At 45.9% G+C, this 13,702-nt stretch overlaps 1 protein-coding gene and 1 pseudogene across 2 annotated transcripts in view; one reads left to right on the forward strand and one right to left on the reverse strand.

Moving 5' to 3' along the window:
- LOC147018575 (guanine nucleotide-binding protein-like 3) overlaps nt 1-9,006 on the forward strand; it is a 47,082-nt pseudogene extending 38,076 nt beyond the window's left edge. Inside the window, exons 10-12 of the transcript XR_015062837.1 lie at nt 1,044-1,186; nt 1,270-1,394; nt 8,470-9,006. The product of XR_015062837.1 is annotated as a guanine nucleotide-binding protein-like 3 (transcript). The remainder of the gene's footprint in view (nt 1-1,043; nt 1,187-1,269; nt 1,395-8,469) is intronic.
- Nucleotides 9,007-9,638: 632 nt separating this feature from the next.
- Nucleotides 9,639-13,702, reverse strand: part of LOC147018576 (uncharacterized) — a 45,170-nt gene continuing 41,106 nt past the window's right edge. The window contains exons 3-6 of the mRNA XM_085900085.1: nt 12,578-12,678; nt 12,106-12,255; nt 11,002-11,069; nt 9,639-9,841 (exon numbers count right to left, since the gene is read on the reverse strand). Coding sequence (XP_085756211.1) covers nt 9,639-9,841; nt 11,002-11,069; nt 12,106-12,255; nt 12,578-12,675 — 519 coding nt within the window. The 5' untranslated portion in view covers nt 12,676-12,678. The remainder of the gene's footprint in view (nt 9,842-11,001; nt 11,070-12,105; nt 12,256-12,577; nt 12,679-13,702) is intronic.

The raw sequence follows: 13,702 nt of genomic DNA on the forward strand, positions 1-13,702 counted from the left end.
GAATTACGGTTGGGCCAGTACCAGCTACGAATCAGTGAGAGCAATACCATTACAATACATGGTACAATTCCTAATTCTGTGAAGTGATTTCATAATTTCTGTTGGTCTCGCCATTTTTCCATTCGGTACCAGGTCTCTTCGGAGCATCCTTGGCGATTGCTGGTCGGATTTTGTGTCCAACGGGAGGTTGCTGAGAGAGACTCGGTTGAGATTCATTACCTGTATAGTCTGAGCATCAGCTGTGGCTGTATGGACATTTGGTTCATTTTCCTGAAGCTGATCCTGCTCACGAGATTCTTTCAGTGAAGGAGCCTCATGAGTGGAGAGGGCCAACGGGCTGACCACGTGCCTCGTGGTTGCAGCAGGTTGATCGGCATCTCAAGGTGCATCCAAATCCTGGTGTTGGCTTCGCGGTTAGGGTAGTGGCTTAGGATCCTAGGGTCCTGAGTTCAATCCCCGGTGGCTGCTGAATTAACACCAGGGGGTTGACTCAGCCTGTTATCCTTCCAAGGTCGGCGAAATGAGTAACCGTGTAGCAGCCAAAAAGGCTGCACACAAAGGGAAGGGGTATCAACAGATTGATTAAATCTGGTACTGGTGTGGTGCAGGCATGATGAGCCAAATGGGCTCCTCCAACGCAAAAATTCCTTGTAAACATCTGCCTGGGGGATGACCAGATGGAGGTCGCTGGATTACCAATGGAAAGTGGATGCAGCGACCCGCTGCTCCAGCAAATGCTCCCATGCCTGACCTGACTTTCATCTCTAAATATATATTCCTCAAGAATAATTGCTTGTTTTCATATTTTTAGTGCTTCAAGTATTCTTGCAGAATGGCTTCCTGAAAACTGCAAACGTGAAGTATTTGATTGTGATGGTAAATCATTCTCTCCAGATTGATGCTGAATTCGCTTCCTCCTGTACATGTGTGTGGATTTGCACATGTTCTTGTTGCAGTGTTTTATTTGTAATTATTTTGCCGACTATTAAATGATGCTGATCTTTTTCCTTTTTTTGTTTTTTCCTTTCCAAATGCTCCTTCAGTTGATGCTCCACTATGCATTGCCAAAATTCTCGAACAGCCATGAGTTCCTCCAGCTACAAGGCCAGCGCTGGGGTCAGTCCACTCGTGAGGGGAAATTGGATTCCAAATCCACGGCACGTTCTGTGCTTGTCAAATGGTTGGGGTAAGTGCATTTTTGCTTCATATTTGTTGGCATTCCATTGTTAGAATGACTGTTCCAGCAGTTATCTTTGTTGTGTGCTCCAGAATTCTTCCATACTACACCCAACCACCAACTGTAAGCGCTGAGCTGCAGACGACACACCCAGCATGGACAAGGCCTGAATTTAACCCAGAACGGTTGAACAATGCCAATGCTGCTTTGCTGAACCGTAAGGAGTAACAAGATTGGTGCTCTAGTCAGAACAGTTAAGAACAGGCCATTTCTTTTTAGTCATAGACCCCATATAAAAACACTTTCTTTCCACTTTGGTGTATCTTGCTAATTTCAACCAAAGCTTTCTTTTGGTAAAATGTAATTTTGATAATGAGAACTGAACAAAACTGTTTGGTTTAATTTGTGAATAATCATTGGTCTGTTAAGGAAGATGTTTTATTTGACATAGCCCCAAATAAATAATTGAGGGGAGAAAGAGCCAATGAACCGGCAGACCAAGTAAATTGAAGTCATCAAAAATTTCATTGATTTCACTCTCGTTGCAGTCACATGTATCGCTGAAATGCAAAATTTGGTGTGACAGCACTGGTTGTCCAATCTGTCCAACCTCAAGATTGAACTTTCAAACTTGGCTCCCTCCTCTAAAATCTGGTGGTGCCTTGTTAAGTCGGTCTCTGGTGATGTGTAGATTCTGAGAAGAAAGTAAATCCCAATTTTGGGGGGCAGCCCCACATCACCCCCATAAACCCTCTCAGTCGACCCCCTCAGACCAAGATTTTTTTTGATGCATTTATTTTCTTCATACTGTGAACAAATTTTGGTCGATACAAGGTAATGAAGTTTGTGGTTAAGATTCATCAAAATCATGTGTATAGTTTTAGAGAAGAAGTTGCAAATGTTCGTGGACGGACGGACTGACCGCGCCATCCCATAAGCTCCCCAGAACTACGTTCCAGTTGAGTAAATGAAAAGCTGAAATGGCTTGTGTCAATAAGTAATCAACTCCCTTTGCAATGACACTCCAAATTGAGCTCAGGTGCATCCCATTTACTTTGATCATCCTTGAGATGTCTCTACAACTTTATTGGAGTCCACCTGTGGCCAATTCAATTGATTGGACATGATTTAGAAAGAAACACCCCTTTCTATTTTGGATTGCACAGTTGGCAGTGCATGTCAGAGCAGAAACTCCATCATGAAGTCCAAGGAACTGTCGGAAGACCAGACTTGACTCCCATTGAGAATCTGTCTAAAGACATGAATATTGCTGTTCACCGACGTTCCCCATCAAACTTGACAGAGCTTGAGGAAATCTGCAAGGAAGAATGAGACAAAATCCCCAAATCCAGATGTGCAAAGCTGATTGACAAAAGGAAGAAGACTCAAAGCTGTAATCACTGCCAAAGGTGCTTCCTCAGAGTATTGACTCAGAGTTGAACACTTATTGATGCAAGACATTTTCATTTTTCATTAATTTGTAAAAAAAAAAAAAAAAAATAGAAATGAAAACATGCTTTCACTTTGTCATTATGGGTTATTTTGTGGAGATTGCTGACAAAAAAAAAATTAATCCATTTTAAATTCAGGTTGAAACAACAAAATGTGACATAGGTCAAGGGGTGTAAATACAGTACTTTCTGAAGGCACTGTATCTCGGGCTTTCGATCCTCCAGCGCCCCGCCTTGCTCTCCACACTCTGCCTGTCAAATTGAAGGCCAACTCAGTTCTTGGATTGCTGAGGTCCTCCAGTTTTGTAGCCAACCTGCGTGTCTCTCTCTTTCTGTCTCTCACTTTCTTTTTCTTCTTTCTCTTTATTTTTCTTTCTCTCTCTCCTTCTCTCTTCAAAACCATGATCGTTTCTACCCCTGTTATACCACCCCCCAAATTTCCAGTTTTTTCCCCTGAGTGTTTGCTTTGTGTCTGTCTTATGCACACCCTGCATTCTCCCCTACTCCTCTTCCTTACCTGCATATCTTGTGCCCCTCGGTCTATTCCCCCCACCCCCACCCTGTTTCCCTGCTGTTTGCATTTCCTCCTTCTCTTTCCACTCTTCTTTTGGTTGTATTGTGTCCTGATCTGTTCTGTGTTCTACCTCTTCCATGAGCCAGAGCTTTGTATATAAAATAAACCCCAAAACGACCATCAATATTGTGATGAAATCACAATCTTGGTAAGGTGATGAATAAATTTGACGGATATCTGCAAATCATTGTTGGAATAAGTAGTCTCATCATCACCCCAATTAATTTTGTCGGGAATGATTGTTGAGACTCGTTCCCCGTCATCCCAGCGGCCCCACGTATGTTTATTTTTAGGTCATCTTTGTCATCTCAGTAGAGATGACCCAATAATAAGTCTTGAAGTCTCCGCCCGTCCGTCTGTCCAGTAGAGATGACCCAATAATAAGTCTCGAAGTCTGTCCGCCCGTCCGCAATCAAACCGAGTGGAGACAAATAACCAATAGTGGAATGGATAGAGGTCGATGAGACATGCACAACGATATAACTTTCAAGGTCGTCCAAGGTCGAGGTCAAAGTTGCGAAAATCGTCAATGTCAAATAGTATCTCCTCCCTCATTTATCAAGAGAGATCAAATGTTATTCGTGATTCAGATACAATGGACTATTATCTAGAACAACACGAGCCATTTTTTTGGAAATTTGCTCTCGTTCTGATTTTATAGCCCTTCAAACTTCGCTCTGATTCCCTGTATGGGCCGTTCAATAAGTACATACAAAAATAAAAGTATTAACTGAAGAACCAGAACTCTCCGAGACAAATATTACATTTGAATCTTTTGTTAGATTTCACGAAAACAATGGAACACAAGTTTATATGCACACTTACTTTCATTTATGACATTAACATTGTCTTGAATGTCAATTTGTACTTTTATTTTCATAAATGACGTGCTGTGATATTAAAAGAAAAAGGTAAATTGCACCGCTTGGGACTGCATTGTCATGACTCACAAACATCGGTTCATAAGGAACTGCTGGCTTTGCAAGCGATTAGCGATGTGTGAGGGGGGTGGGTGGGTGGTCACCAGCCTGCACACAGAGGGGGGTGGGTGGTTTTGAAACCCGTAAGTGGAGCGTTCGTACTTTATGAACTGCCCCTATTCCAGTCTGGCACAGAGTTACTTTCGACCTCTGGCAGAGATGACCGGCACTCCCGCTCGGGGGTATTTTTTACCTGTGTTTTCATTTATTCTCATTTCCCCTCCTTTTTATTCATGGCCACATGCTTCATGTCATGGGGCCTCTGGCATGTGATGTAATGATGTTGGGAGTGGTCAGTGGAAGCGGATCAAGTGGCAGAGAGCATGGGCAATGGAGAAGTCATGGTGATATATATCTGACCCCACGCAATGTTGACAGCACAAGACCGTCAGATCGATGATGGGTCTCAGCTGGTTTCTCACAAGGTCCAGCTTTTCTTTCTCGGCTGATGGCAGACTCTACCCTCAGGTTCAGTTCCTACGGATCGCAGACTGACCTCGGTGCTCTCAGTTCCACATTTTCCGGCGCATGCTCGCCGCCAAAAACCAACTGCTCATCCGGCAGATCGCGCCTCGACACTCGTCGTTTCTCTCTTGCCTTCCCGGCCCAGGCTCGCCTCGAAGCCGACAACAGTTTTTCCCTTCTCCTTTTCGGCCCTCCTTCGCCTCAAAGCCGACTGCCGACTCACACCACCAGTTCTATTCAGCCGATCGCGCCACACCGGCGCTCAGTTTCACCACCGTCTTCACAGCCGACTGCTCGCCTCTCAGTTTTTACCACCTTTTCTTTTTGGGGGGGGCACCCTTTTTATGAAGCGGACAAACTCCTCCCTTCAGTTTGACTTCCTTCTCCAGGCCATTCCCCCTCTCAGCGCGCTGGGTGGAGTCGATTATCTGAAACATCTGGAGGAAGAAGAAGAAGAGCCTCTCAGTCCACCATCACTGCACAAACAAATAACAGCCTGTGACACCTCCCGACACAATCACCATCACAATCGGCATCGCCATCTCCATCTCCATCGCCATCACAATCTCCATCTCCATCGCCTTCGCCATCGCGATCGCCATCTCCATCGCCATCGCCATCACAATCTCCATCGCCTTCGCCATCTCCATCTCCATCTCCGTCGCCGTCGCCGTCTCCATCGCCTTCGCCATCTCCAACGCCATCGCAATCGCCATCTCCATCGCAATCTCCATCGCCATCACAATCTCCATCGCCATCGCCATCGCCATCGCCATCTCCATCGCCATCTCCATCTCTATCTCAATCGCCCATCGCCATCTCCGTCGCCGTCGCCGTCTCCGTCGCCTTCGCCGTCTCCATCGCCTTCGCCGTCTCCATCGCCTTCGCCGTCTCCATCGCCTTCGCCGTCTCCATCGCCTTCGCCGTCTCCATCGCCATCCCCATCTCCATCCCCGTCGTCATCGCGATCGCCATCTCAATCGCCATCGTGATCGCCATCTCCATCTCCATCGCCATCTCCATCTCCATCGCCATCACAATCTCCATCGCCATCGCCATCTCCATCTCCATCTCCTTCTCCATCGTCCATCGCCGTCGCAATCTCCATCTCCATCGCCTTCGCCATCGCAATCGCCTTCTCCATCTCCATCGCCATCGCAATCTCCATCGCGTTCGCCATCTCCATCTCCGTCTCCATCGCCATCTCCATCGCCATCTCCATCTCCGTCGCCGTCTCCATCGCCATCTCCGTCTCCATCTCCATCGCCGTCTCCATCGCCATCTCCATCTCCATCTCCATCGCCATCGCAATCTCCATCCCCATCGCAATCTCCATCGCGATCGCCATCTCCATCTCCATCGCCATCTCCATCTCAATCGCCATCTCCATCGCCATCTCCGTCGCCATCTCCGTCGCCATTTCCGTCGCCATTTCCGTCGCAATCGCCATCGCCATCCCCATCTCCGTCGCCGTCCCCGTCTCCGTCGTCGTCTCCATCGCCATCGCCATCTCCATCGCCATCGCCATCGCCATCTCCGTCTCCGTCGCAGTCTCCATCGCCTTCGCCGTCTCCATCGCCATCGCCATCTCAATCCCCCATCGCCATCTCCATCTCTATCTCAATCGCCCATCGCCATCTCCATCTCCATCTCCGTCGCCATCGCCATCTCCATCGCCGTCGCCGTCTCCGTCTCCGTCGCCGTCTCCATCGCCTTCGCCGTCTCCATCGCCTTCGCCGTCTCCATCGCCTTCGCCGTCTCCTTCGCCATCTCCATCGCCTTCGCCGTCTCCATCGCCATCCCCATCTCCATCCCCATCTCCATCCCCGTCGCCATCGCGATCGCCATCTCAATCGCCATCATGATCTCCATCTCCATCGCCATCACAATCTCCATCGCCATCGCCATCTCCATCTCCATCTCCATCGCCTTCGCCATCGCAATCGCCTTCTCCATCTCCATCGCCATCGCAATCTCCATCGCGTTCGCCATCTCCATCGCCATCACCATCGCCATCTCCATCTCCGTCTCCATCGCCATCTCCATCGCCATCTCCATCTCCGTCGCCGTCTCCATCGCCATCTCCGTCTCCATCGCGATCTCCATCTCCATCGCCGTCTCCATCGCCATCTCCATCTCCATCTCCATCGCCATCGCAATCTCCAACCCCATCGCAATCTCCATCCCCATCGCAATCTCCATCTCCATCTCCATCGCCATCGCGATCGCCATCTCCATCTCCATCGCCATCTCCATCTCAATCGCCATCTCCATCGCCATCTCCGTCGCCATTTCCGTCGCCATTTCCGTCGCAATCGCCATCGCCATCCCCATCTCTGTCGCCGTCCCCGTCTCCATCGTCGTCTTCATCGCCATCGCCATCTCCATCGCCATCGCCATCTCCATCGCCATCGCCATCGCCATCTCCGTCTCCGTCGCAGTCTCCATCGCCTTCGCCGTCTCCATCGCCATCGCCATCTCCATCGCCATCTCCATCTCCATCACCATCGCCATCGCCTTCGCCATCTCCCTCTCCGTCTCCATCGCCTTCGCCGTCTCGATCGCCATCTCCATCGCCGTCGCCGTCGCCGTCGCCATCTCTGTCGTCGTCTCCATCGCCTTCGCCGTCTCCATCTCAATCACCATCGCCATCTCCATCGCCATCACAATCGCCATCGCCATCTCCATCGCCATCACAATCTCCATCGCCTTCACCATCTCCATCGCCTTCGCCATCGCCATCTCAATCTCCATCGCCATCTCCATCGCCTTCGCCATCTCCGTCGCCTTCTCCATCGCCATCGCAATCGCCTTCGCCATCTCCATCTCGATCGCCATCGCCATCTCCATCTCCATCGCAATCTCCATCTCCGTCGCCATCCCCATCGCCATCTCCGTCGCCGTCTCCGGCGCCGTCTCCATCTCCAGCCATCGCCTTCGCCATCTCCATCGCGATCACCTTCGCCATCTCCATCACAATCACAATTGCCATCACAATCGCCCATCTCCATCGCCTTCGCCATCTCCATCTCCATCTCCTTCGCCATCTCCTTCGCCATCGCCATCTCCATCGCCATCTCCATCGCCATCGCCATCTCCATCGCGATCACAATCTCCATCGCGATCGCCATCTTCATCGCCTTCGCCATCTCCATCGCCATCGTCCATCGCAATCCCCATCGTCATCTCCATCGCGATCGCCATCGCCATCGCCATCGCCTTCGCCATCTCCATCGCAATCTCCATCTCCATCTCCATCTCCATCTCCATCGCCATCTCCATCTCCATCTCCATCTCCATCGCCATCTCCATCGCCATCGCAATCTCCATCGCCATCGCAATCTCCATCGCAATCGCCATCTCCATCGCAATCAACATCGCCATCTCCATCGCAACATCACCATGACAACATCACTCTCACTCTCAATATCACTCTCACTCTCACTCTCAAATAGTTTTCAAAACCATCAAACCTTGATAAATCCAAGGTCTGTCTTCCTGTGATTAAGTTCAAAAGTTAACATTTTGATTTCTATTTCAAATAGATCTTGGTCATTTCTGATCACGTATAAAAATACACTTGAATTGCATTCATCTGTAAACTTGCTTTTCTTTTATTGTTGTAATTATAATATGTGCTTTCCACCTCAAATTTACTTTGAATGTTCATGATGTTATAGTCATTGCTTGAGCAGTGGTTTTTGCCATATTTTTCACTGGTTCATGATTCATTGAATGGCATCACTAATTTTGTTTGTGTGGTTCTTGAAAGGTTACAACATATCTATTTTTTTATGCTTAATCCACCCTCCTCCACCCAAGGTGTGTTGCAGAGCTCTGCATCAAATGATGATTCTTATGACTTCAGTAGAGATTTCTACCTCTAAGTGAAGAGCCCTATATTGTGAATGACAGACTCTTGGCCAGTCATCTATGTGGTACTTCAGCATGACGATGTACAAGTGCACCCCTTGGTAATATAATGTACAGCAATGCAAACAGCTGGTGTGGCCTCGGGGTGTTCAACGTGTCTTTAAGGGTGATGCAATTACTCTTTTACATCGTACTCTGCATAACTCATTGATTCCAGCAGTTGTTAATACTTTTTTGTTTTGTCTTTTACAATAATGAGCAACAAAGTGCTGGTTGAAGTTTTGATTTGTAATCTAAAATGGGTAAAGTGCAGACAATTTGCAAATGACTGTCTTGCAAAAGCTAGAATTTTGGATCATAATAGATTGTTCCACATCATGGAATTGATGGATGTTTAAAAAAAAATTGATCTTCATGGTGTTTATATTCAATCGTTCATTGTCAATATAATTCTTGTATTTCACAATAAACATCTTTCCATTTCCACTCGTTTGTAGTTTTAAAACAGCTTTCACAGGATAATTTTATTTTGTTTAATATCAAGACTCAGGTAAGAGCTTGACGAAGAGTTAAAGGGCAAGAAACTGACAGTGGTATAACAGTTGGATACAATTAGCAAGGGAATGAACAAACACATGGAAATCCTAAAAAGTCATGATATTCAACAAAACACTTCTCCAGACCTGGAAAGTCATGGAATTTCATTAATGGTCATTGGTGGAAATTGAAAACAAGTGTGCTTTATTTTCAGAATAAAACATGTGTACGAATGAGTTACCTTCCTGGGAATCGTTCGTAAGTCTTTCATTCTGCACTCGACTGCAATTTCGCATTGACGCATTGTGGAGCTGCAGCTCAGGACAGCTCAACCAATATTCTGACAGAACGGCACCAGTCATTTCTCTTGCAGTAAAACTTTCTGTTTCTCTGCTAAAGAAATCTTGCTGATGCATGTTGAGGTTTTGGGGTGAGTAAAATTTGCCTGTGTGGGGTCATGTAAAAGTCATGGAATTTTAGATACCCAAATAGGTACAAACCCTGGAACAGGAGTAGGGGAGGAAACACAGGAGTCTGCATGTCAGTGGGGTTCTTTCAGCAGTTAACAGGGAAAGAAAAATTCAGGGTTTGGATTGGGAATTGCATGAGATGGTGGTATCTTTCAGGCTCGAAGCCCTGAAGGGAAGAGTGTGACGGAACCACCTATCTCTGGGAAGCAGCTTCACAAATGGGAGAAAAAAGGAACAAAAGAGTTGAGGTGTGTTGTGAGCTTGGATTTTGGGGGTTACTGCAAGAACGAGTCCCAGAGTTGCTGGGGGAAGGTCTGAGAGAGCAAAGGGAGCAATATTGGAGAAATGGTGGTTACAAACAAGCATCGAAGCCACTGATCTCTATGTGATGTGAGAACAGCACGCCTTGTGCTTCGGCCTCATATGTTCACTGATATGTCTCCTAATGTCCTTGTTCTGTCGGTGTGATGTATGTAAAAGTCCCTTCATGAGCTTAAGTTAAGTTGCTCTCCTGAAAATGGACAACAAACCCAAGCACTTTTTTCTTGTTCCAGAGTTCCAGAGTTGCTGGGGAAGGTCTGAGAGAGCAAAGGGAGCAATATTGGAGAAATGGTGGTTCGGCCAAACAAACAAAAAAAATTACCCCCGTGTGGGGGTGACGGTCATCTCTATAATGTTTTCCTATCATAATCGATGAACCGTTGCCAGATATCTCCTAAAATGACAGACGAGATAGGTTTTGAAAATGGCGACTTTCACAAATTTTGTGACCTCGTGACCTTGACCTCGAATCCGGGAAAAAAAAATGTCGTTGGGTATCACTCATCAACCTCTACCCATGTACCAAATTTCATCAAGATCGGAAGTAAAATTTTTTGTACCGGGAGATGTTTTTGACCATCTTCCAGGTTACGTGGCGGCCAAACAGGACGGAAATTCAAAAATCTGTTCGGTTCGATACAAGATAATATTTTTTACTATCATAATCAATAAACAGTTGCCGAATATCTTGTAGAATGGCAAACTAGATAGGTTTTGAAAATGGCGATTTTTATAACTTTCGTGACCTCGTGACCTTGACCTTGAACCCGGACAAAATTTATATCATTGTGCAACACTCATCGACCTCTTCCCACATACTAAGTTTCATCAAGATCGGAAAGAAAAATTGTTGACGGACGGACATTTGGTCTGGCTTTCTTTGGTCATCTCGGTAGAGATGACCTAAAAAGGTGTGTGTGTGTGTGTGTGTGTGTGTGTGTGTGTGTGTGTGTGTGTGTGTGTGTGTGTGTGTGTGTGTGTGTGTGTGTGTGTGTACATCAGGATAAAATATACATATATATTTAAATAAAACCTGGTACCACTTCCCTTCTTCCAAACCCAAAGTGACAACTTCCACACCTTTGTTTGACAAATAGAATAAGAAAGTAAAATTTATAAAAACTTGTGAACTTGTGCACTTGTGCATGCTTACTTGCAGAAGAGTCCCAAATTGTTCTTTGCCTCTGCGGATGCAGTTTCTGCATTGACAGACTGGCACACCTTGGGATGAATGGCATAAATTCACCATTAATCAATGACCATCACCTAAGAGTCTGATTGAGAAATCGTTCAATATATACTGAAACGCAAAAGAAACTTACCACCTTTTAAACCTTCAAATATCAACAATTACACCGTGTAGTAAATGTGTGAACTTATTTGTGGACAATAGTGTCCTCACTGTCAGACAAAATGGTCATGGATGGTCACTTGAACCTTCAATGGCCACTTCATAGCACAGCTGTTGAACAGCCATTTTGAATGTCAGTGATTAGCCAAGGGGTACGGGATGATTTCAATGAGCTGCACTTGATGTCTTGATATTGGCTGTAAAAAGGCCAGTGCAAAATGGCCATTTCAATCAACATGCCACGATTGTCAAGGGATCAACGGCAGTGTGCCTTGGGAATACTGCAAGGCGGATTGAGCTACCGTGTGGTGGCACGTCGCCTTGGCTATCCACACCAGACGATATCGGCCCTGGTGGACAGAGACACCCTCCACAACTCTGCAGATGACAGACCTTGATCAGGGAGGCCAAGAGTCACCACTGCAAGGCAGGACAGGCAGATGGTCCGAAGTCAGATGGCTTCAGACATTGAGGACTGAGTGGGACAGAATCCAGCAGCAATCCATCCAAAGACTGGTAGGCAGTATGTGCCGACGATGTACTGCCTGTATCCAAAACAATGGTGGCCACACACGCTATTGAAAGGGGACTGGCATTGCACCCTGTGCTGTTCTGTACCGTAGAACAAACTTATGAGATGGTGTATCTTGGTCAAAAACTTGACATGTCGTCAATAAAACGCCAATGTTTCAATTAACAATTGTTGGTTTGTTTTATTTTGAACTGTTACAATTTTATTACATTTCAAACAAGTGGTAAGTTTCTTTTGAGTTTCAGTATTGTTGCAGTTCATCTTGGTTGATGGATTATTTTTAAAATATTATATTTCAATCAAAGGAAATCAAGTCACTGGATAGCTCCATTTGTGGACTGACAAGCAGTTTGCATCAAATGACGCAGCCATACCTCAAGAAAAAATTCAATTTTCTCCTTGTTGGGTTTTTGGAAGAACCGAGTAAGCTTGATGCCGAACGACCGGCTCCCCGTATAAGATGCTCTGCACCATGTTGCATGTACAGACGCGAAAACACAGCTGGTCGATGCCTGCCACGTAACCTCAGGACACATCACAAATATTCAATAAACATGACTGCTGCTTCACAACACCTTCAGGCCAGGTACAGGTGATTAATGATAATAATTCTACAAACAAATAGATATCAGAACCATGTTGTGCCATATTTACTCGATTCACAAAAAAAGATGTTGTTAATAAAAAGGATAGTTCAAGGGTCACATTCAATTCTACCTGAAAGATAATCCGGTTCATGAGAAAGCTGGCATCATTGATAGGAAGAGCTACTTCATATAAAGAATAGAAGGGAAAGTGACTCAGAAGGACCAGGAACAGTCTGACAAACACAGTGCTTTGACTGACCCTTTCCATGCTTGCTGTTGAATGTCCATGAGGAGGGAACGCCAGAAAGGGCGAGGCAGCACTGTGTATGCATTGTCTTGGAGTAACATGTCCACCATTCCCTAAACACAACTCAAACAGAGAATAACAAACCAGACACAAGGTATACATTATTATTAAAAAAAAGTAATAAACCACCCTCATGCAATAGAAATCAAATTTCATTCCAAATCGGTAGTGTGCAATGATGTCACGTCGCACCAAGATACGAAGCCCGTCTGCCATTGCGGGATAAAAACAAAGGTGACAAAGAAGATTTTTTAAAGGTTTATCCTTTTTTTTTTTTATCATAGCTGCCGAACTATGTGACTTATGCTGTCATAGGTGGAGAACTTTTTGTACCTCATGGATAGGCGATCATACCTTTAAAGTTTCGTCTCTATCTGTTCAGCCGTTTCAAAGAAGACAATTTTTGAAGTTTTTATGTTATAAAGATATGTTGTTCGTCTTTCGGCTGCTCCCGTTCGGGGTCGCCAGAGCGGATCACCCGTTATGATCCGCATACTGATTTGGCGTAGGTTTTACGCCGGATGTCCTTCCTGACGCAACCCTGGTCGCCACTTATGACACAGGGATATGGATTGGGTTTCACCATGATTCCAGGCTGCCCTCCACCCTCTCATAGCGCGGCCCAATGCAGAGCTCCTGTCCTCAAGCGATCCTCCAACCCAAGCCTCCAAGTACCGGATTACAGGCGCATGCCACTACGCCCGGTTTTATGTTAAAAATATATACGGCTGTCAAACCACGTGACCAATGATATCATCAATTTAGCCCTACCCTAGATGACCCTCAAAATTTTTCACTTGACGTATGCAATAATGATGTCATAACAAAGTACACACACACACACACACACACACACACACACACACACACACACACACGTTTCTCATGCAGAGTACTTAGCATGTGCCAAGTTTCAATTTTTTTCCATGTAGCGATTTCAGAAATAAAGATCCAATTTTTTACTTTTTTTCTAACATTGCTGCCATACCACGTGACCTATGATGTCATAATTATCATTAAAATGTTCCACATGAGTAGTCACAACGATGGAGACACTTTTGTGTCAATTGGATAAGC

This window comes from Eptatretus burgeri, chromosome 10, assembly GCF_056783735.1.
Source record: "Eptatretus burgeri isolate ZD-2024b chromosome 10, Ebu_testis_v1, whole genome shotgun sequence".
Lineage (NCBI taxonomy): Eukaryota > Metazoa > Chordata > Myxini > Myxiniformes > Myxinidae > Eptatretus > Eptatretus burgeri.